Source organism: Falco rusticolus, chromosome 2, assembly GCF_015220075.1.
Source record: "Falco rusticolus isolate bFalRus1 chromosome 2, bFalRus1.pri, whole genome shotgun sequence".
In the NCBI taxonomy this organism is placed as follows: Eukaryota; Metazoa; Chordata; class Aves; order Falconiformes; family Falconidae; genus Falco; species Falco rusticolus.
The window spans coordinates 64257901-64282454 of NC_051188.1; the positions used below are offsets into that span (position 1 = coordinate 64257901).

The 24554-nt window shown below is 40.1% G+C and overlaps 1 protein-coding gene across 2 annotated transcripts in view; it reads right to left on the bottom strand.

The window, feature by feature from the left end:
• TUBGCP3 (tubulin gamma complex associated protein 3) overlaps positions 1 to 24253 on the bottom strand; it is a 53853-nt gene extending 29600 nt beyond the window's left edge. Inside the window, exons 1-6 of one of the 2 annotated variants that reach the window (XM_037377013.1) lie at positions 23933 to 24253; positions 11979 to 12086; positions 10107 to 10174; positions 6725 to 6802; positions 5881 to 6098; positions 1791 to 1963 (exon numbers count right to left, since the gene is read on the bottom strand). In XM_037377013.1, coding sequence (XP_037232910.1) covers positions 1791 to 1963; positions 5881 to 6098; positions 6725 to 6802; positions 10107 to 10174; positions 11979 to 12086; positions 23933 to 24008 — 721 coding nt within the window. In that variant the 5' untranslated portion in view covers positions 24009 to 24253. The remainder of the gene's footprint in view (positions 1 to 1790; positions 1964 to 5880; positions 6099 to 6724; positions 6803 to 10106; positions 10175 to 11978; positions 12087 to 23932) is intronic. The other variant, XM_037377014.1, reaches the window with a different exon arrangement.
• Between the last annotated feature and the right edge of the window lie 301 nt (positions 24254 to 24554).

Here is a 24554-nt window from a genome sequence, read left to right on the forward strand (position 1 = left end):
ATTAAAAAAGATGCTGTGCAGGCCACCAACAACGCCCACCTCTTCTGGGCAAAACAGCACCTTCTACTTTTGTAAAGTCATTTAAGATACCAATAATGAAACAATTTCAACAACTATCCAGAAACTGAGACAGTAAAACATGCTTCTCCCAAATTTGACAGCACTCTTACTCTCATCAGTTTACCTCCCCAATGAACCACCTTCTTAGAATAAAACCAACAAAAAATAAATTCTATTCTTATTTTGGCAAAAGTAACCATCACCTCAAGATGCTGTTTAAAATTCAGACTGGCCTCATAATACTATGATGTGCAGAAGAGCAGCTAGCCCCTTTGAGGAACTCTTTAGTGAAATGGTAAAAAATTCAAGTGCACATTTCTTTAATTGGTAAATAATACAACAGGTACTAATATCAACCACACAATGCTCTCGATCATAATGTAGCAATAAGAAAAGTCCAATTAACAGCAACCAAGTTTAGAGGAAAAAACCCACCCTTTTCATTAGTTAGAAGAATTTTATATGCATAGAAATATATCTTCCTGAAAACAGCCTTTTATATTCTGAATGCAGTCCTAATTCTACTTCTGCATCAACAACTGACTACATTTAAGACAACTGCCAGTCCTTATACCCATCCCACATAAGAATCAAAAGTCACGGCTGTTGGCTGACCGAATGGAACAGGTTTGTACCGCTCTTTATGGCAATTAGTACAGCAAAAATAAAAGGCAGTGCTAGACTTTATATATACATATATATATATATTTATAGATACTTTATATATGCACATCCTCTTGCACATCAACAGTATTCTTAAGTAGGTTCTAAATGCCAAATGCTGCCTTCAGATATACTAGTACAATTTTGGTCTATGAGCCGTGGCTTTGTACATGGTTACTCAGAAAGAGGCAGGGGCTGGCAGATAGTCTATATTTTAGCTTCTAACTATCTACACTTCTTTATATAGGAATTATTTAAAAAAACAACCAAACAAACAAAACCCCACAAATCTTTATCTTTCTTTGCCAGAGTAACAGCACCTTAAGATGACATCATCTGCCATTAGGTCTCTTATTCAGAAGTCTCCCACTTTTACTGTAAAATTAGAGTAGGTTGAAACTTATCGACAATTGCCACAGAGTTCATCTGTTAAACAATTTCTCCTTAGTTAAACTTGTGTAACTTCAGAATAGACGCTCTAGGTATCAGTTTCAAGTTTACAGCCAATTAATCAAGCAAATAAATTAGTAACATTTATTTTTTATTTAACTGACCATATTTTATGTTAACTGCTCTAAATACAACCAATGTAAACAGTGTGCTAATTTAAAGAAAAATAGATTTAAGAGCTCTATATTACAGTGCACATTTCTGAGTTTTCAAAAACAGAATCACAAATGGATGAGTCTATTTCAACACGTTCTATTCACTATGCTCTCTTTGACTTTCTAAAAACAGTAGCATCTTCTGATCATCAAGAGTGATCATTATTTATAAACCGCAATCACTTGATTCTGACAAACACTGCAATGAAGTCAGCCTTTTAAGAGGACCAGAACACATTACCAAACCAATCGCTGCAAAAAGAAATTAACCAGCCAAAGAGATAGTGGCCAAATATACTAGCCTTGCATAATTGTTTATATTCTTCTATTGAATACATTTTAGCAAAACAGTCCTTGAAAAATTAAACATGCTTTAAAACTATTTGAAAAGCATTAAAAAATAATGGAGGATATAGGTAACAATTGTAAAAATGTGTCCTTAACAAATACATCTTTGCTCACCACTTGTATCCCCTTCTCGCCTTGACCTTGGCATGCCACGGGAGACTGTGTTTGAAAAACCTTTTGAGGTAGTGCTTTGTAAAGAAGGCTGGCTTGCAGTTAGAGTCCATGCGAGACGTGACCCTAACTGCTGACGGAGGCAATCTCCGACGCCTGGAGCTTGATAGGATTGCCTAAAAGGACAAAAACATGAAACAACTTTAAAAATTTTGATTCTTTGATTCATCAGCTGGTTTGGGGTATGCAAATCTTGAAAAAAGCCCCAAGCTTGAGTTTACTTTTTGTGAATGTTTTGTTGCTTGGTTGTCTTTTTTCTTTAATAAAGGAACCTTCAAAAAAAGGTGCAGAACATACAAGCAATTTATATATATATAAATATATATATTTATATATAATAAATAAATCTATAAGCCTACATTTCCAAAAAACCAAAACCCAACTAAAAAATACCAAACTGTAGAAAAGAAAGGAGGCATGAATTTGACAAACAGACTTCCTATCAAGGACTGACTTTGTCCACACCGAACTGTGCAGACATGCTGAAAGGGATTAAAAGTGAAGCCAACGATAATAATAATAATAAAAAATAGTCATAACAAACAACCAATACTTAAGCTTTGTTATTACTTGAAACTGTAGTTACATGCCAAATAACTAAAGAAAAATAGAGGAGGAGTAGGAGGAGTAGAAAGTTCACTTTCCTGCTGCACCATGTTTAGGATAGTTTGTATCAAGTGCCTGAAGATGTGATCAAGGAGGGAACATCTAGACAAGCTCCAATTTCCCCTCCTCTCAAACTTGTCAATTCTTCTCACAAAAAATAGTCTTCAACATGAAAAACATTACAACTAGAAGTTACCTTTCTGATTATTTCTGTACCACGATGATGAAAAATAAAGTTGAAAATATATGCAAGGGATTTTTGCTGCTGACCATTCCTCCCCCTTCTCCCAGCTGAATGTAAACATTTGGAAATCAACACATTTTTTTTTAAAAAATGTAATTCCACAAAACTGTGGATTCAAGTGTGATTCACTGTTGAGGTGAGGCTATCCAGCCTGTAATTTCCTTGAAGAAAGGAGAGACATTTGATTTCTTCCAGTCTTCAGGAACCTCCACCAATTGCCATGTTTCAAGAATTACCAAGAGTGGCCTCACAATGACACTGGCCCGCTCCCTCAGCACTTGTGGATGCATCCCATCAGGTCCCATGGGCCCTGATCATCTTCTGCCAAAGGTAAATTGGGAGCAATGAAGACTTTCCCAAGGGCCTAGGGGTCCTAGGCTGGTACTACCTGCACAGACCAAGGCAAAGAAAGCACCAAGTATCTCAGCCTTTTCCACATCTTCTGTCATCACAGCCCTTGCCCCTTGAGCAGCAGGTATCCAGCCTTCCTTTACTGCTTACGTACTTGTTGCCCATTGCCCTTCATGTCCCTTGATGGATTCAGCTCTAGGCAAATTTGGGCTTTTCCTGCACACTCAGTGCCTCTGCCCCTGCGGGCACCCTGGATGCCCCACTGCACCTGACCCTGCTTCCATCTTTTATACTTTTTTAACATCCGAGTTTTGTCAGGAGCAACTTATACATGCAGGCCTCCTGCCACTGCTGTGTGAATTCCTACTTGTCGGGGTGGACCATTCTTAAGCTTGAAGGAGGCGATGCTTGAATATCAACCAGCTCCTAGGTCAGGCAGTTGGACCAGCTGATCATTGTATGTCCCTTCAAACTGAACTATTCTATTCTGTTCTGTCCTGAAACCCTCTTTTCTACAGGGCAGCGTCTCATGCGATTCTCCCAAGCAGATCCTGGAAGAGGCCCAAGTCTCCTTTCCTGAAGTCCAGGGATAAGATCCTGCTTTTTGCTCTGCGTCTTCCTTTCAGAATCCTGAACTGCACCATCTCATGATCACTGCAGCCAAGGCTCCCCCCAGTCAGCTGTTCCTTGTCTGTAAAAAAGCCACATCCAGCAAAGCACCCCTTCTCATCATCTCCTCAATCACCTCTGTCAAAAAATTCTCATCAGCACCCTTCAGAAACCTTCTGGATTGGTTGCGCCCTGCAGCACTCCCCCTCCAGCAGATATTGCTGTGATGAAAGCCCCCCATGAGCACCAGGGCCTGCAAATGTAAGGCTCCTTCCAGCTGCCTGAAGATCCTGCCTGCTTCCTCCTGAAGAGGCAGTCTACAGTCGTCCTGTCTGTTCCCCATGCTGCATGTGTTAGTGTGGCAGGCACTCAAGCAAAGTTGTGCTGATGTTCCAGAAAAGGCAGGAGAATTTCCCCATAAGGCTGTCCTGTCCACATTCCTCACTTGTGTGCACACACTTGGGTGATCCCCTTCTGCTCTGCCAATTTTAAGGTCTCTCGACCACATCACCTTCTGCTTACTAATCTGATCTACCACCCACTTCCTTACTCAGTTGTGGGGCAGAGTCCTCCCCTGTTGTTCCTAGTTTAAAAGAAATCCTCTACTTATGTGTCCCAGATACACCATACAAACCTAGTACTGACAAAGTGAAATAAGTATGTGTGTTGCAAAGCATATTAATAACAATAAAATCCAGTTATGTCAGCACTAGTGATTATTTCCATAATATGAATTTAATCATGTCAAATACAATGTATTAAAACAAAAATCTTCAACTCAAATAAAGCTGTGGTACTTTCTGAAAATGCATCTATTGTGAATTTGTGTTTGTTTCCAAACTGTTGGGGGCGGGAAGGAAAAATCAAGAGACAAGAGGATGGTATCATTCTCTTTTCCAATTATGAGAAAGGAAAGAAATTAATAAAAATTTCCATAAATTAGCCTTATATTAGGAATTTGGTCAAATCATAACCCATGAAACTTCTATTGGGACAAAATAATAGGGCTTTACTCATTCCTGCACCCCTTAAGATTATTTTTTTCCCTTTTAAGTTCTTGTGTGTCTTTTTGACATTAACTACAGTTTCTGAAAAGCAGTACCGCCCCATCACTTTTGGACAAAGGCTTTATTTCCAGACTTTTTCCATTCAAGGTTGAAACAGCTATGAAGGCAAGTATAACCTTCACTTTCAGAAGTTTCATAACGTTCTGTTTACTTTTCCATGCTTGATCTCTATGAGGCAATGCATTTCCAGGCACAAACTGCAGAGTCACTGTTGAACCACTCCCTCTCTTTCACAGACTACGAACATACATTCATTTTCCCTCCATAGAACACAGAGTCAGTGCAGTGCATCTGTCAGCTTTGTAGAGCTGTAAGAGTAATACAACATTATATCCAATGGCACAAGAAGGGCTCAGATTTTGAGCATATTACTTTCTGTGTTAGCTTATTTAACAAAGTCAATAGATAATCATGGCTTACAACGGCCAGATTTTACTCAAAAATCTGAACTATTTGGTATTTGCATGTTTTGGTTCCATATGTAGATTCACGTTGGTACAAATGGACAATTCAACCACTGCTGAACAGCAGGTGGTTTAGGATTTTTTCTAAAAGGTAATTTTTGTAATTAACTCTTTTACCAATTTTTTCCCCAAAAAAAACCCCTATTCACTCAAGATGCGAGAGTGCTCCAGTACAGCAGCCAGTGTGCTGTGAACACGTTTATAAGAAAGTCAGACCATGCAAGAAATGTCACCGATTTGAAAATGGAGGATGTCAAGTCTACTAATTTGACACCAGATAAGGAATGCTTTTTTAAAGGAACTTGAGTGAGGACTCTAAATCTAAGGTGTTTACAGAAGAAAGATAAAGACTGTTTTAAATGATTTCAGAGAACTGAGAAATCTGGAAAAGAACTTGGCCCTAGAATGAATCCACAAGAAGTAGATCCAATAAGATATCAGCTGTTCAGTAGACAGCTATGATTAAGTTTAAGAATGGATACAATTGGCCAGCGATTTATGGCTTTCTATGGTCATATGACAGCACCTGCTATTGAGAACTGTTCCTATGCTTCTACAGTGGAATTTCCAATGGCATAAAAATAGGAAGAATGAAGGAAAGGGGGAAAAAAAAAAAAAAAAAAAAGAAAAAAAATCCAGATAATCTCTAGTCTTCTCCAAACCTATCTGTAAGGCAGAACATCTTAATTTACCCTGGAAGGAGTGATTGTGGAGTGGGCGTTGGCCCATTCAGGGCATACAGGCTGATGCTGCTGATCCCACTGCTCCCCATACTGCAGGAACTCTGGGCAGACTGAGCGCTGCGGTCTTGGTAATTCAATGGAAGGCTTTGAGGCCTGGCATAGTAATAGGGAGTTGAGTGAGCATCCCGTGGCAATGCTTGAGCAAAAAGCGTGGCATAACTTGATACCTGAAAAGGAAAGGATTTGAAAAGGGAGGAATAAAAAGAAAAGATTTGTGAGTTGCTTTAAGTCATGTCTTTAGTTAACAGGAGTGTAATACTCAAGAATGCAAACAATAACTGAAGGCCATGTTCATGCAACAAAAAGTTCGTTGTTACAATTATAAAAACAAAAAAGCAAGTCCCTAACAGTAAGCAAAAGTATTTTTAGCAATATAATTTATTTTTGCCTGCAAATTGTCATTAGCAATAGCTGCAAAAAGCACTTTGGTGCTAGCAGAGCTGCAACCGAAGAAGGAATTTTGCTCTCCCTACTCCATTTCAAACTCATTAGTACATGAGCAGACATTATACCACCAAGCAAAAAGCAAACAAAACCCCCACCCATTTAACAATGTTACAACTTCAGCTACTAATGTTGGACAGCTCGTATTTATATATTTACTTAGAATAAAAAAAATTACACAGAAAAAAATTGCACATTCTTGTTTCAAGTGTGTTCTTCCTTTCAGCCTCACACAAACACCACAAGCACAACCTGAAGCGTTTGTTAAAGTCTGGATAGTGATTCTTAATGACGTCTAAAATAGACACATTTACTGTTTCTCAGAAGTAACGAAGGTCTCCTTACCCACCTTGTTAGACTGCTTACGTGGATCTTCACTAAGGCTAAGCAGGAGGTAGAGTATTGACCATTTGTTTTTCAAAATGCCCTTTAAAAAACAGATGAAGACAAACAAAAATGACTTTGTTTTCACTCTTGGTAATAATGGATTTTTATTTTTAAGATTATCCAGCCTAATAAAATGTACCCATATAAGTAAACTGGGAATGTGCAATGCAGCCTCTGTATTGCTAATCTTATGAATTTTCTCCACTGTTTTCAAATCACAAACTCTCATCTGCTCAGAGATGAGCAAGTACACTCAATTTAAAATCCATAGCTATTCAGAAAAAGGTTTATACAGAGTTGAAATTTTACCAGCATTCCCACACACACTCACTATTTAAAACATCTCAGATGCTGATGCTACTCAGATGCAGTTGCTACTTTAACACAAAGGCAAAGAAGGAAAACTCTTGGTACAATTTTAAGCGAAGAACTGTCTTTTCTCCACTTTCCCTTTCACTCTCCTTTATAGGAAGGCTTCAGAAGTTTGTTTCCATCTCTAATTACTTTAAATGTCATTTAAGAAAGCTACCAAAATTTTCACAGCTTAAGATAGATACAGTTAACACAAAACTTGAGGAATATTCAAGATAGTCTTTAGCAAACAAACAGACAGATACATACAGACTGTTGGAATAACACTCTCAACAGCTTTAGATTTCAGCAGAAAGCTTACCAGCAGAAGACAGAACAAGGCTAAAGCCCAAGCTACAAAAAGAACACTTTGACGAGTTACAGCAAATATTAAAATGTCTTAAATACACATACGTTTGTAGATCTGTTACTCTGTAGTTCTGTGATACTAACACTTGCACTTGTATTGACCAGGAACGTAGAACCTCGTAATGGACATTAAGGAGTGGACTAAGTCAAAGAAACTCAAACATGTTCCCTTCTCAATACTGATCAGGCTACGGTCTGGAATACTAAGCAATGTTGAATAGAAAGGAAACTTTAGTCATACCAAGATTCAACAAAGATTCCATCCCTTACGAAGCAATGTAACTCAGTGCTATCAGTCTTGCAAGAAGGACTTTCAAGGTAATTTTGAAATTGTTTTTTAAACACACTTCCATTCTCATCTTTTCCTATTTTTCCTGTTTCTTTGCAAATTATGCAATTTGTGTGTATATATTACACAGCCCAAGAACTTTGGCCACAGAACATTTCATTTTTCAGAACCAGAGCCCACTAACCAAACTTACCAAAGCTCTGTATGGTTACGTAAGATTAAGAAGAGACATTCTATATGATTATGTAGAGCAGAAGCATATTAACTCCTGCTTTGATTTCAATAACAAGCAAAAAGTAGAGGTATTGCATCTGTCGCAAATAACTAGTCCAGCAACACATTAACGACTGGTGAAGAAGCAGCAGCAATGTTACTGCTTCTTCTACTAGCCAGGATAGACTAAGCTTAAGTGCCTCAAGAAGCACAGTTTGCTCAACTGGCAAGCTGCCACTGAAACAGGCACTGACCTCCTTTTCTTTTTAGAGTAATGGATGAAACAAAGTTACAACAGATTCACACAAGCTTTTTTCTTTCTCCGAGCTGCTTTCAAAAGAATTGCTGGAGGAAGAAAAAGCCTTATTGATTCAGAAAATGCATGTTCCTTCTGTGCCCTTTCCTAAGCTCATGGGAAAAAGAAATTACTGTCCACCATTAGTAATAAAACAGCAGACTGCACAATAATTGCACAGTGATTTTTAAGGAAGGCAGTATTCAGATGATACCATTTCATGTACGCAAGATGCTAGCACAATAAAAAAAAAAAAAAAGAAGGTTAAGAGAACCTCAAACATTTGAGGAGGCAGCAAAATATGAGATACATGTACACTTGTATTACATTCGGAAGAACAACCAAACTGATGAACACAGACAAGGCATTTTGTTTCAAAGTTTACAGCCATTATGCTCTGCAGCTATGTTGCTGGCCAAATGCAACAGTATGGCAACATAGCACATAAGCTACAAAACCAAAGAAAATCTGTATTAAAAAAGCAAGATCACATAGTGCAATACATGTAAGAAGAGGCGAAAACCAAAGGCTGATGTCATCTGAACAGGTGTCTGCAAACGAATTATACTTGCTTCACTATACAAACCAATGTAAATAATACACAAACCCACAGGATAAGGAAAACAGGAAGGGTTAAACAGTCACTTTAGCCATGCACTAACAACTAATGCATAAAGTTAAGTATGGATGAGCAGAACTGAGTTCTGACTAATCATACTCTCCACAGAATCAATTTTCTGTAACATTAAAATCTTAGTATTATCCTGTAAAACTCAGCTATAATCTATACGTAAATTACTGAATAAAGAGCAGAAGAACAGAGAAAAATATTTCTCCTAAATACAAAGAGCAAAATAAGGACAATTTTTTCTGTTATACAGAAAACATCGTCTTTTACATTAACTGATTTTTGTTGTCAAAATTTAGGTATGTGCAAGTGACAACTGGAGATCTTACTTTATTACTGCCCACCATATTCTGCTTTGCTAAATACTCAATTTTATGGAGAATTCAGGACAGATTAGCAGCAGTTGGTTTTCACCTACCTCAGCTGAATTTCTAAACTTGCAACCTTCCTCCCTTTCACCTGATCCATCTTCCTGCAGTGTGGGCTTGCTATACACCAACATCTTTTGTCAGAATATCAACATGTAGTATTCTTTGGTGTTAGTAGAACCAAAGTCAGCAAACCCTTAACCTTCAACATTAAAGACTAGGAGCACTTAAAAATTCAGAAGTATGAGGACTGTTTGAACCCTAGATTAATAAAATCTGTATACTTGCAAGGCATTGCTGTAAAATAAATGACAATGAGAAAATTCATCAGGTTTACATATAAAATTACTACTTCTATTTTTAGACAGTTCCTTCCTTCATATGACATCCCTTCACATGTAACTGGACTCAAATTAAATATGCACTTTTTATTCTCTTCTGATTTACAATTAAATTCAAAATAATTTTTAGTTAATAGCAAACAGCTCATAGTAAAAAAAAACAAACGTAACTTGTAAATGTATTCACAAAAATTACAAAACTGTTGAGGTTGGAAGGCACCTCTGAAGCCACTGAAGACAGTCTAATCCAACCCCTCTGCTCACAGGAGGGTCATATGCAGCAGCTTGCCCATGACTTTGTCCAGTCAGGTTTTGACTGTCTCCAAGGATGGAGACTCAACTTTCCTGGGCAACCTGTTCCAGTATTTAACCATCCCCTCAGTAAAAATATTCTTAATGATGCGAGCACTCTCCAAAACAACTCTATAATGTCAGAAGGATGCATATGTGTGCTTTCAGTTTCTTTACTCTTACAAATTTATTACACTACCTGCGAACTGAGTTTTCTGTAGAGTTCTGAAAACAGAGCAGCATCTGCTTCCCTTCTTTGTCGCACAACTGAAAAAAAAAAATAAAAATTTGAAAGTAGTACTCATGTCAGAAATTATGTATTTTTAGTAAACTGGAAAATGTACCCAAGAAAGCTTAATGATGCTTAACTGTTTCTGATGCCTAACTCTATTTACCCATACAGTTTTGCCTGTTTTCATGTTATCTGCTTCCAGCAAATTCTTGCATCAGAATTAATGCAACGTAAGGACCTGTTTTTATTAAAGCAATCAAAATATACATTCTAAATAAGTGCCCTATTAAAGTCTAGTCTGTCATTCTGTAGGTTTAAGGAATTAAAACATAAATCAGGGTTAAAGAATGCTAAAGAGCCCTTCAAAAAACTAAGTGTAATTGTTCCTATTTTAGGCAACAAAAGCAAGAAACAAAAGTAGTAATGCCACTTGCTTGAAGTCAAGCAGAATTCCAAGGTCACAACTTTTATATATTAAGAAAACGAAGTTTCAGTCACTGCAAGTTATATAACAGAAGTCTTTACTCAGAGGAAAAACATCTTCAAGCTTTAAGATGTCTTCAGAAAAGCCATGTTAAAAAAAGATAAAACAGAAACATCTGAAGAAACCTTTGCAATAATAAAAAAATGCTGTTAAACGTTAGAAATATTAATTAGCATAAAAAGCCACTGCTAAGTACACTTTGCCAAATAAGTCACTTCCTGCACGGTAACTCCAAAATAAATGTAAAGTTAGAAGGATATAGCCAGTCAGTTGTTACATGACCACTAACATCAGCCTAGGGGCTGAAGTTGGGGAGAAGGAAGATGAGGGAGTTAGCCCTCTTCAGAACTCCTGGCAATAAGCCCAAAGAATATATACTGTGCTGTCTAGTACTAGCCAAAGCATGTAGAAAGTCATCATGCAGAAAGTGTATACTGTAGATTCCAGTGCTTTGGAGTTGCATCTAGAGAAATTCTGATGGGCTGATTTGCCTGTCAGCAATCCATGGAAGCCCTGTGCTAGCAAAGAATACACCTGTATTTTAAAACAGTTACAACCCCTGACTTCAGTTACCCTAATTCAATCTCCCTGACCAAATAGTCAAAGCTCAAATACAAAGCTTTGATATAATTAGCATATTTCAAGTAATTGCTTCTGGACAGTCTACTGTAGAGCAGATAATTGCTGAAAGCAGTATCTGGCTTTTCAGGAAGAATGCATCACATCTCCATTGGATTCATATGGTGCAACACTTGACTCAGAGCAGCATAGAGCACAATGGAATCTAACTGGAACGAAACTTACACTGTCACAGACTAACGTATTGATTTTGACAAGGTGGTTGCAGAAAACTTGTAGAGAAACTGAAGGCAAGAAATACCAGGTAAGTCACATAAACAACTCCATCAATTCCCAGGATATTCATTCAGCAAGTCACACAGGTGTTCCTGAAGTTAATTGTGCCAAACTGAAATATTTCTGAAGTGCTTATCACAAATACATCAGGCTTCTGAAAAGAATTCATAAAGTCTGAGTACTATTAAAGTGAAAGGAAGGCAGTATTAATTGTTCTTTATGGTCATGGTGGCTAAGATACAAAGTGAATTGTAGCAAGGGAAGTCTAAGATGAGCATTCAGAAAAATCTGAGCTGTGAATACAAATAGCCACTCAGGAATACTCACTAGGGAATTAAAGGAATGTCCACTGTGAGATTTTCAGGGAGTGAGCATTAATAACAGATTAGATAACTATCTGTGAGGCAGAATTGTCCCATTTTCAGAGGAATAAACTAATCAAATAACTTCCTAAAGAACTTCCATTCCTATTTCTAAGGAAGAAGCAAAGATGCACTTACGTTCTTTCTTTATTTTCTCCACTACAAGAAATTCATCCCGTTCAACAGTAGGAGCAAAGTTGCTTCCGATAACTCTCACCGCATACTGAAACTGTTGGGCTGCATCAGCTGAAAGGCAAAAGGAAAACCCTCTCAGTTAAGCAGAGTGTTACAGTTCTATTCAAATAAGTTTTGTTAAAAAGTTAAGACATGAGATTACATTGCTATGGCTGAATCTGGTGTAAACGTACCTGGCTTAGGTCAGATATGTTCTACTATAATGCTTAGACATACTTCTAACCAGAGGGCTGTAAAGTCCAATTTACCCCAAAGCTATACTTCAAACACACTTACCTGTATACACTCTGCAAAATAACCGCACCTAAATTTGCAAATAAGTCTTTCCTGTTCTGTGCTGACAGAAGACAGTTAGGCCTACCCAGTTAGCAGAGAGCACTAGCACACTTCAATGGGCTCTGCCCTTCCCCACAGACCAAAAAGCTGGGGACCTGGCACAGTCACAGAATTCAGCTCTCACATAAGAACGTGTGCCTGGTGTGTATTTTTCCTAACAGGCACCCAAACTGGATTATCCTACCCATGGATCTTTACTCAGATATCCACAACAGTGGTTTTACCAGTTTGCATGTAGTTTTTAGGTTTTGTTTTTCAAACAGTTTGTATGGTTTCACCACTTAGGTTCAAAGCTAGCTCAGAGATAGAAGCATCTTATCCCAGCACATAATGTAGATACTAATGTAGAGGTTGTGAGCCAGTGACCTCCCTCCACCGCTCCTTCCTCATGCAGTAATTCCATTTTTAATATTGTTGCTGAACAGTACTGTTTTAGTGCAAGTATCTCTGCTTCCTGGTAAGATTAAGTCTGGTAACGCTGAGATAGGGCCAGAGTATTAATGTCTCTAGAGCCTAGTCACGTTCCCATTTATCAACCTGAAAAATCAATCAAATGATAACCCTACAGACGTGTCAAGCGTCCTTACAAAATGTCAGATAAATTTCTACTCCTCATACAGGAATAATTGTAATAACATGAGGGGAAAGATACTTAAGAAAAAGTAAGTGTAAATGTATTGCGTCAGCTACTTGAATCCTTACACATCCTGACTTCAGGGAAAAACAATCTAAGCAATTCTGCATATTAAGTCTATTTTGCATGTAACAGTTAAGCGTGCAAATCCATCAGACTCCTCACGTGTTTTATTTAGTCAGTTAATAATTTTCGCTGAAAGTTGACTGCTTAAGTAATGCAGCAATGGTTCAGCTGAGGGGAAAAAAAAAGGATGCTGGCCTGCACAAATAAGCAGAAAAGGAACAGAAGAATGGAACAGGGTAAAAGTCCACTAGAAGCAGAAATACTTTAAGCATTGAATCATCTCTTAAATTAACTGATATTTACAATTGAAAAAAATTACCTGGGAGATACCAAGAGTAAATGCAGGAAAGTCTTCAGAAATGTATGGAAAGGAGAAATTTGAAATCAGAATGTGCTACATTCTTTCTGAATGCCCATTTTTTACCGTGATATAAACGCCACCCACTGGACCTAATCTACTATAATACAACTGTAGACCAGCGAACACTAACCAGTTCACACAAAGCAGTACTGCGCACACAATCAAGAAAAAAATCTGCTCAGACATAATCATTATTATTTAACAGTATTTTACAACATTGGTCTACAAAAAGAGCAAGGCTATCATTCTGGTTTCAGAGAAGAGAACGCCAATATCCAGACTACTGTAACGTCACAAACCTGCATGACTCCCAGAAATAACAGTTCTACTGTTAGACTAAGCAACCTTCTATTTGCAATAAGGACTTGAAAATACAAATATGAAATAATTTAATAGTTTGGCTATTGATAGCTTAAACTGAACTGATGAACTAGGTGGGAAGAGTTAAGTATGAGGAAGTGTTTCTCAGCATAATGTCTGTCATTACATAACAACTAAAGATATCCAAAAGTATTCTGCAAGGTGCATTAAAGTCAAATACTAGCACTAAGTTATCCCAGACAATAGCAGGAGTTTTGTCCTGTGTTAATTCCTCAACTGTGTACCTAGCAGCAATTAGGCAAGAGCTAGGCTTTTCTAGTAATTCTTACTTATTTTTGGCATGTTGTTATAGTGACTTAATGTGGGCTACTAATTAAAAATAAAATCGCCAAGAGTTCCAGGTTAAGCACTTAGGATGAACTAAAGTCAGGAGAAGGATCAAGGTTAGATACCAAAATACTTCATCAGTTATAAAATGTATCAGGATTAAATAATGGACTCTCTCACTGATTATCCGCTAAAAAGCAGGAGAGAATGGATCTCCAGTAAACTAGTTTAATACAAGTTATAAAAAAAAATAAAAAGCAACCAAAAAAACATAAGTAGATGTCGCCTTAAAACAAAAGGCCAAAATAACAAACATGCAGACAGACACACACCCCAACCATGACAAAGCCACAAGAACTTCCCCCTACGGTTCCTCCTCACTCATTAGATGCATTAGTCTCCCTTTCTAAGGAAAATAATATTCTGATATTAAGTTCTATGTCCACCTGCATCACTCTGTCCCTTAGGGATTGCCTTTCGACTTTTTTTTTTTTTTTTTTTTTTTAAACTGAACTGATAAGAGGTCTCAGGGATATCAAGTTAAACAGATTTCACAGAAACTGGGGATGGACAGAACAAACATCCGAATAACTCTTCCTGGGGGAAAGATTTCAGAAAAAAATCTGTGGTTAGTTATTCCCTCTCACCTGCCTGCACAGAATTAGCAGTATCAGGATACTGCCTCCTGCCTGGACTGTAGTCAGAGAGCACCAAACAACAGAGACCCACAGGATAAAGGAAGAGGCATTTCTGAAGCGTGACAGGGAATGAAAGTACAAGCCCGCAGCATTGCAGCTGAGGAATGCAAGGGGTTTACTGAAGAGAAGACTTGCAAAAAAATTCACAGGAAATAAAGGGATATTTAACTTTACTGAATGAACTTGTTTCCTATACATTTATGATCTTGCAGCGTATCACAGTATGTTTATCTTAATAAGAATGTTGAATAAGAAAATCTGTAGCTGATCTAAAAAAAACTCTGCTATGTTGCTATGTCTGGACAATTGAGCATTATTCATTCAGCTGCTTCTGCTAATTTTTCAGTATATGCTATGATTTATACTGTGATTATCAGCAAGCTTAATGTTTGCAGAAAAATTTTAAAATCAGAGCATTACATTTTATTTATTTACATTGAACGACAATGCACAGTTTTTCCATGTAAGCAATGCTGTATTTACTATGTTTATTCATTTTTTTGAAAACTCTTTGGTTTCTGAACAAAATGTTTCATAACAGCGTTTCAAAAAGATTTAAGTTCTTGTTTCCTCTCTGTTCTTCCCTGTGGTTTTGGGAGTTGTCCTGGTTTCGGCTGGGGTAGAGTTAATTTTCTTCCTAGTAGCTGGTACAGTGCTGTGTTTTAGATCTAGGATGAGAAAAAATAATGTTGATAACACACTGATATTTCAGTTGCTGCTGAGCAGCGTTTACCAAGGACTTTGTAGCTTCTCACACCACCCCACCAGTGAGTAGGCTGACGGCACAAAAAGCTGGGAAGACACACAGCCAGGACAGCTGACCCAAACTGGCCAAAGGACTATTCCATACCATATGGCATCAAGCTCAGTATATAAACTAGGGGGAAAGCTGAGCAGGGGCTACTGCTCAGGAACAAGCTCGGCATTGGTCAGTGGGTGGTGACCAATTGCACTGTGCACCACTTGTTTTGTATATTCTAATTCTTTTATCATCATCATCATCATTATTACCATTTTCCCTTCCTTTTCTGTCATATTAAACTGTCTCCATCTCAACCTGCAAATTTTGCTTTTGTTTTCCCCAATTCCCTCCCCCATCTCACAGGGTGGGGTGGGGGTAAAGCACGAACAAGTGGCTGTGTGGTGCTTAGCTGCCTGCCAGGTTACACTACAACAGGGTTTACATTACATTCAAGTAAACCAAGATACAAATGATGAGAACTCAAGTGGGTTTACTGTCTTTAGTTACCTGGTGAAGCAACTACAAAATCCAGCAAAGATGTGTACAAAGTCTCTAGGGTCTCTCTGGAATTTCCTTGTCCCAAAGAATTCACCCAGAAAGATGGCTATACATTGCCACAAGTTTAGTAGGGGGTTTTTTGATGATGTTGGAGTAGGGATTTACCTCAAAATAACAGAAGAAAATCATGGACTTTGCCATTTGTGTGTGTGGTGAAAATTTATTAAATTGACTATTGTTTATGAAAAAGCCTTTGTCTTTAATTAGGGATTGCTTAACTCTGACAGTGAGCTCAGGGAGCTCAAGGACAACTTTAACGAGCAGGTGGGTTTTCTTGAGCCCCCTGAACAAGCAAGATATGAGCAGGAGCATCCAGACAATAAATACTGCGTGCAACTATGGCATGGCAGTAACTCCACCACGCCCAGGCATCTGGCAAATCCCTGGCATGTGTGAACTTATGCATCATGAGATAGCACATGCCTGTACTTAGCCTAAACTTAAAAGTTTCCATACACTCACTTTATACTGACTATAAAGGTAGGCAAGCTCCAGGACCGGGCCAGAAGCCTCACCTGAGGGTGGATGCACTGCATAGAAATTTTCCCAGTTACCTAGAGACTCCTAGCGCTGGCTGCAACAGGGCTTCCCAGCCGAAGTGTGGGCCTGGACAGTGTTAAGGTGGTAACTGGTGATGTATCCTTTCCTTACTCTGTTAATGCATTGCAGAAATGATCTGATGCTTCACTCCTATTGCTGCTCTTTTATCCTATTGTAATAACTAGTACTGTTTCCTTTTATCATATTGCATGCCATTTTTCCTTTATAGTGTAATATAATAAACTGCATTTATTCTTATATTTGATTTGGAATTATTTTTGCTTGGTATACAGTCAATCAGCACAATAGTGCGTTTTCCAATCTGCCTCTGATACTGAAGGATACCTATGCTTCTAGTTCTTTGGTAGAAGGGAATATTGGTGGCAAGACCAAGAGACAAAGAAATACATGGGAAAATTTCTGGACAAAAACCTTCAAGACTTACATTTAAGTCTTGATCTAATAAAAAACCCACAAGACATATTATTAATAGTAAGCAGCAGGGTTTTTTTTCCTGTAACAGGGAAGTTTTAAGAAAGATATATACCCTTCTATAATAACCTTTTATTTCAACACCAACCATAGCAAGACTAGTGAAAGTATAGAAACTTGTAGCCCTAACAAGGCATCTGAGAAAGATCTCTAGCTGAAAGACTACAATTCCATCCAAAAAATTCTGATTAAACTTGTTACATTACTAACAGTATGCAACAAAGTTATCTGGTCTTTATACATACAGATTTGCACTGGTGATTCAATAACATCGTACCAAGACTGCTTTTATAATATGTTTTATTCAGATTTTCATGTTTTATTCATGTCAACTCCAGCTTCTCTTTTACAAAGAAAACTCCCTGCTGTGGGAGTTTCTTCAGCAAATTATTTCTTATGAGCCTGTAAAATAACTTAAGTACCTAAAGTGATTAAACATAACTTAATACGGGTATCTGTCAATAAAATAAAGATTCACATAGTTTATAACTAATAGACACATTTAATTGCTTCCCTCCTCAATCATTCTGACAGCAGACAGGCTTAAAAAACACTTCTATGTATGTGCACATCCTTCTTCATCAAAAAATGATTATGGCATAACTGTTACATAACAGCAAGTTCAACATAGTCAATTGATGCAGCTGTTTGTGGGGTAAAGGAGGAAAACCAAACACTGATCACAACTCATTTTCCAGAGGTCTGATCAGAGCAGTGAATGCAGGTAAGAGATGGCCGCTCCCCCACAGACTATCTCTCTTAAGTAATACACACAGACACATACAATTAATGATACTAAGCGGCCATACAGCTGAACAAAGAAACAGGACTTGTGACTACCAAAACAAAAAACAAAAAAGTTTTTTTAAACCCTTTCCTTTGAGCAGAGCAATACTTTACCTAGCCATTCAAAGTGTCCTACAACAATGCAGTATTAAAACTGAACTACTCAAAAGGAAGATAACAGCATTTTAAAGCTTCCAGCAAATTACAAGCGTAGCACATGGAAAAAAATATAAAAGCAGTTGCACAGGAAGAATATGGTTGTAAAGAACGGACAAGAAGGAAAAAAAGAAAGTTTAAAGGAAAAGTTCAAGAGACAAAGACACAACTAGCCAATACACTTTCAAGAAGCCAGTATTTCAGAGCAAATGCTGAAATTCAGCAAGTCTTTTGCTAAAAAAAAAAAAAAGCTTCTAATATTACCTATAATTTTGTAAAGTGAATGTCAGTTCACTGCCTAGTCTCATACATTTCTTTAACACTGTTGGCTATGGGGGGGAGGTCCTGAAAACCTAAGCAGCAATTAAAACAGTGTTTCCAAACATTTATGTACCATGATTGTGAGAACCCTTGTTTCCTGGAAAGATGACATTTGGTTATTTTAGTTCGCTTGTAAGCATAATTTCCAAACTACAGGATAATCCTAAAGAAAGCTTAGCTAAGCCAAACAGTAACCACTTTCTTGAAAGGCTTCAGATTAGCAAACGCTCTTCACTGTCTCTTCTTCCAGTCAGCTGTTTGTCACCCTAGACAACAGTTTTGCTTAAATGAAGATGCAAAACTATTGTAAAACAAGTACACTGTAAACTGCGTTCAGTGGTCTAGTAGTGGCACTGACCAACAACAGCTATTGCTGCAAACTACTCAGATACAGCTGCTGCCATCTAGACAACATGCCTAAGAAAAAAACCCCAAAACTCCTTTCCCGTAACAAAGTGTTTGCTAAATAGCTAATGTATTACTGTTGTAAAACTAAGCCTGGATGGAGAGCTAGCTGTAAGACTTTATAACCTTCTCACATATACAATGAACAGATACTGTGTTTGTCAACACAGTAATGCTGCCCTATCTTCTCTCTTCTAACTATATCAGAAGTTCAACATCAGTATGAATTATTACCCAGAAAAAAAAGCAATTGCATTAATATGATGTCATATACTGATAAACTAAAACATTGGTCTGGAATGCCATTAGTGTTACTATTTTGTTCTTGAAGAGAATCTATGCACACTGTAAGCAAAACTGCTTCTTCCTATAGAAAACATTGAGAAGTGCAATTTTAGGACCAGCCCAGTTTTGAAGCACTCCTGAAAATGTTTAATTTTGTATCAGTCTTCTGCTTTAGTCAACTATCTTAAATTTCTCTGATGTAAGTTTATTTCTTTTAGAAGGAAAACGTAACAGCAAAAAAGTATAAAATGTAAAGATATTCTATTCAGGCAAGTTTTTATGTGAAGCATTTAAATTTATTCTTAATTAACCATCCTTCCAGTCTCCACACTCCTCTCCCACAAAGGAAAAGAACCCAAACAAAACAACAAACCCACAAAATAAAGCCCAACCACACACACGCTTCCATGTCTTTCCTTAGGTAGGAACCGTCCACAACTTGGAAGCACAGCACAAGAAACATATTTATTCTTTAATTCTGTTAATTTTTCTGGCCTTTATTGTATTGTCATTGAATAATTTGAGCAATGTCCCACTCGACAATCAGCAGCAATTTGGTCACACAATCTTCTCAAAACTTTCCCTCACTGAATTTTTGCCTAACTTGCCAACTTGTATTTGCTTCTGTTATTAGCATTGGTAAAAAAATCCTCCAAACCACCTTTTGAATGAACTCTATGCTTTGCCCCCACCATGAAATTTTAACATCTACTCCAATAATTCAGGGCGTAAAAGGCCCAAAACAAACAGCAACCTCAAACCCACCACTGACATTACAGAGATTAAATTAAGGCCATAGTATGGACTTGAGGTAGTAAACTCCGCTCTGAAGACTGAAATACTACCTTCTAGGGAATACATACCTCCAGAAGTACTTTGGCACACAAAAATCTTTCTAGGACTCAAAATCAAATAGATGTAGCTTGAATATTTACAGCAATACCACTATTCCATTGGAGGCACTGAGAGTTCTTAAAACTGACGAGCTTGTATGGCAGTCTACAAAGTCTCTGACGAAGAATACCAAGAGGTTTGTGAAAGGCAGCTACGAACAAGAAGCATTAAATTCACTGTCCAAAGACAGACATACAACCCTGTATAACTGCTGGAGTCCACAAATAAGGGGTGGCAGGGGGGAATCATAGAAATTACTGCACAGGCAGACAAGCTCTCCGTAAGATCAGATATTAAGTGTAAAAGTCAGGCAGATACCCTGGATAAACACAGGAAGACTAATAACACAGACCTAGTACGCTAGGTCATACACACTGTGAGGACACAAGGAAGAAAGAGGTCCGCAACAGCTCCCACTGCACCACACAGAGACCCCCGATTAACTGCAATAGGTGACCTGCAGACACAATGCCATGGGAAGCTAGCTGTAAGCCTTTACTTGAGAGCTGACTAAAGCACAGGAGCAGACAGCTTTCAAACCTAGGACTGCCAAAAAAAAAGTTTGATGTAGATTTATTATTTTTTTATTTTAAATAGAGTTCTTCCATGTAACTCAGCAGATCTTGTAATGAATTTCTCAGAGGCAAAGCTGTTTGCAAAAACCACAGTAACTAGACCTACCTAGATGACTGATTTTGGAAACAAAGCCAGCCATCTACTTACCGGATGGTTTAAAAAAAGGGGGAAGAGAGAGAGGATAACTCCACCACTGGGAGCTTCTGCAGTCACATTCTATAACACAAATTCAATTCAACATAAATCTTTAACAAGTGGGGAATGTAGAGGCCTTCTAAGGCCATCACAGGCAGAAGCAAAGAAAACCTTGATGGAGCCTGTTGTCTGCTGCATTTACAGAGGACTTCAGGCACGGGATTGCAGGATATAGGCAGGGATGCAGAGTAAAACCACTCAACCAAGATTAGCTGTAAATGCACTATTACAATACAGACATTATATAAACAGAATCCTTCAGCTCCTTCTGAAGCCATAGCTTCCTTACCAATGTAATAAAACAGAAGTGCTGAGAAGAAACACAGACAAGTAGAACAAACATTCTGAAGTACAAACTCAGGGAATGTAAAGGCAGGAAGAATCTCAAATCTCAACTCCTTTCTATTATTTACCCATTACATCAGTACCTTGTAATTTACCAGAGCACTTTTTCCAGCAACATATCAAAAGCTAGTATTTCAAGAAATTCACAGCAGGCTAACTGCAGACATGGTTAAAGGTGGCTGTTTGTACCTAGCTTCAGCTTCTTGTTACACAATTACTAGAAATTTCTCTAATAAATGTAAAGATCCCTTAAGCATCTAAGCTTTTTTTCCCTAAACTCTGCAGAATTAATTGAACATCATAAATTACTTAATGAAGGCTAAACTGGTAATACTTTTAAAGTCTGTCTCAAAGAAGTGAGGATGTATATACAAAGCAGCCTAACTTCATCAGTACACAGGGAGGTGAGAAGCGGCATATAGGCTACTAACCACCCACAAACACCATACTCAAACATCCTGTGCTGAATGGAAATTAGAGTTACAAGCCTGGAAAACTGTTAAGATGCTAAATAACTTGTCTGGTGGTTTCCTTGCCACTTAGGTTGCACACAGTAGCTTACCATAATTTTGGGCAAAACTTCCCCCTTACATTAGTCACACACACAAGAGATTTGAAAAAGATCTTACACTTAAGATCATCGAATTCCACCAATCAACAGAATGTTTCTGTGAAGGAGTCCCTACTCAACATTTCAGTGAAGACAAAGTTTCCAACCTCTTACCAACTCTTCCAAGCTTCTCAGATGAATCACAGAAACACTAAATGATTTGGGTCCAAAAGGACCTTCAAAGACCATCGGGTTCCAACCCCCCTGCCATGGGCAGGGACACCTTCCACTAGATCAGGTTCCTCAAAGCCCCATCCAGCCTGGCCTTCAGCACTGCCAGGGATGGGGCATCTACAGCTTCTCTGGACAACCTGTGCCAGCGTCTCACCACTCTCATTGTAAAAAAATTCTTCTTTATGTCCAAACCCATCCTCTCATTGCCCCTTGTCCTTTCACTTCAGACCTTGGTAAAAACTCTGCCATTCTTCTAAGTCCTCTTTAAGTACTGAAAGGCCATAATAAGATGTCCCTGGAGCCTTCTCTTCTCCAGGCTGAACATCCCCAACTCTCTCAGCCTGTCTTCATGAGAGACGTCTCCAGCCCTCTCATCACCTTCGTGGCCCTCCTCTGGACATGCCCTAGTAGGTCCATATCCTTCCTGTACTGAGGACCCCAGAGCCAAACACAGGTACTCCAGATGGGATCCAATGAGAGCAGAGTAAAGGGGGAGGCTCGCCTCCCTCAACCTGCTGGCCACACTTCTTTTTATGGAGCTCAGGATATGATTGGCTTTCTGGTCTGCAAGAGCACATTGCCAGCTCACATCCAATTTCTCATCCACCAGTATCCCCAAGTCCTTCTCTGCAAAGCTGCTTTCAATCCACTCACCCCCCCACCCCACCCCCCCCATCTGTAACGATACTGGGGATTGCCCTGACCACAGACGCAGGACCTCGTACTTGGCTTTGTTGAACTTCATGAGGTTCACATGGGCCCATTCCTCCAGTCTGTCAAGGTCTGTCTGCATAGCATCTCTTCCCTCAAGCACATCAGACACACCACTCAATTTGGCATCATCTGGAGAACTGCTGAAGGCGTACTCAATCCCACTGTGTGTCATTAATATTGACCAGCATCAGTCCCAATACAGACCCATGATGGACACCACTTGTTACTGATCTCCATTTCAAAACTGACACATTGACTTCAACTCTGGATGTGGCCATCCTGGCAGTTCCTTATTCATCAACTAGTTCATCCATTAAACCAGTATCTTCCCAATTTAGAGACAAGGATGGTGTGTGAGACCATGAGGTCCTGTCTCCAATAGACAGCAACAGAAGGTTAGAGAGAGAGAAGTATATTTGCACCTTGACATTCATTTTCTAGACTTCCAAGATAGCAATAATTCACATATACGCCGTATTTTAGTCAGTTTGAACCCAGTTCTTTACAACAGATCAACACTCAAAATTACAAATTACTGTCGTGGAAATATATAAAGGCATCCAGGAGTGACTTGTCAGAAGAAAGTGGCATGGAGAGAGAAACAAACACATAAGATACTTTAGAGCCACTAATAAGGAAGAAAGCATCTCTCATACAAGAGAATAGATACAAAAAAAGCTATGGCGTGAATTTGTCTAGCGAGCAACGATTATAAACAGAGCAACTTAAAAAAAGAGACTTAAGAGAAGCACCTCTCCCTTTCCCCGCTCTCCAACTGCTTACTAAAACAGTCTTTGCCTTGACTGCAACAGACAGGAACTTATGCAAAGAGCTTCATTCATTCCCTCGCCGGAGGGCCACAGCAGCATCACGACGCAGAGGACCTGTAGCGGACCTGGCGGATGCCAATGCCCGCGGCGGGAGGCGGGGGGCTCGGAGCGCGTGCACACGGGCCACCCCCGGCCCCAGGCCGCCCGCCAGCGGAGCGCTCCGGGGGAGAAGGAGGAGGGGGAGGACACGAAGGCGCCGCCAGCCCACCTCCCGCCACAGGGCGCCACAGGGCTCCCCCGGCGCCCGCCCAGCCGCCCCGCCGCTCCGAGGCCCAGGGCGGGCGGCCCGGGCTGCCAGCACCGCCCCCCCTCCGCCAGCCCCGCCGGGCGCCAGCACGCTGCCGGGCGCGGGGAACACCCTTGGCCGCCGGTCTGGCGGGGCCGGCACCGCTGCACCGGGCGGCGACTGAGCCCCCCCCGCCCCCCGGCACCCCCTGCCCGGGCTCGGACGCGCTCCTCGCCCCCTCCAGCCCCCCGTCCCCCGCTCGCGGGCTCCGGTCGGCGGGGAGAATGGCGGGAGAAGGCCGTTACCTTCGCTTTTGCCCAGGATGCGGCAGCAGAGGTTCTGCAGCAAAACGTTGGGAGATTTTTGGTCCGGAGTCGCCATCGCCGCCCGGGAGGCAGGAGGTGGAGGGGGCGAGGGTGGGGAGCGGGCGGCGGAGCCGAAGGCGCGGCGGGATGACAGAGGAAGGGAGGAGAGGAAGCGCCCCCGCTCAGCAGCGCAAAGACCCGGCAACACCTCCCGCCCCGGCCGCCGCCGCCCGCCGCCTCAGGGCGCCATTTTAACAGAACCGCCGAAAGCCGCAGCGGCGGCAGCCCAGCACCCACAATGCCCCTGCGCGCGGGGCGGCATCGGAGCGCGCCTCGGCGAACACGCTCCGCCGCGCCGCTGCCGCCCCCGCCTGGAGGTTCCGGGACAGGCGCCGCCCACCCCCGGCCGCCCCGTGAGGGGGCTGAGCTGCAGCCGAGCCTGCCACAGCCCGGGGAGAGGGGCACCCGGGGAGCCAGGAATGGCCGGGCGTCCTGAGGCTATGCGGCGGTGGCCCGGCCTAGGCCACCGCTGAGAGGCCTGTGGTGCGCGCCAGCCCTGGCCAGGAATGACCCCCAAATTCCAAGAAATGGAAAGAGAAAATTCCCATTCTGCAACAGCTTT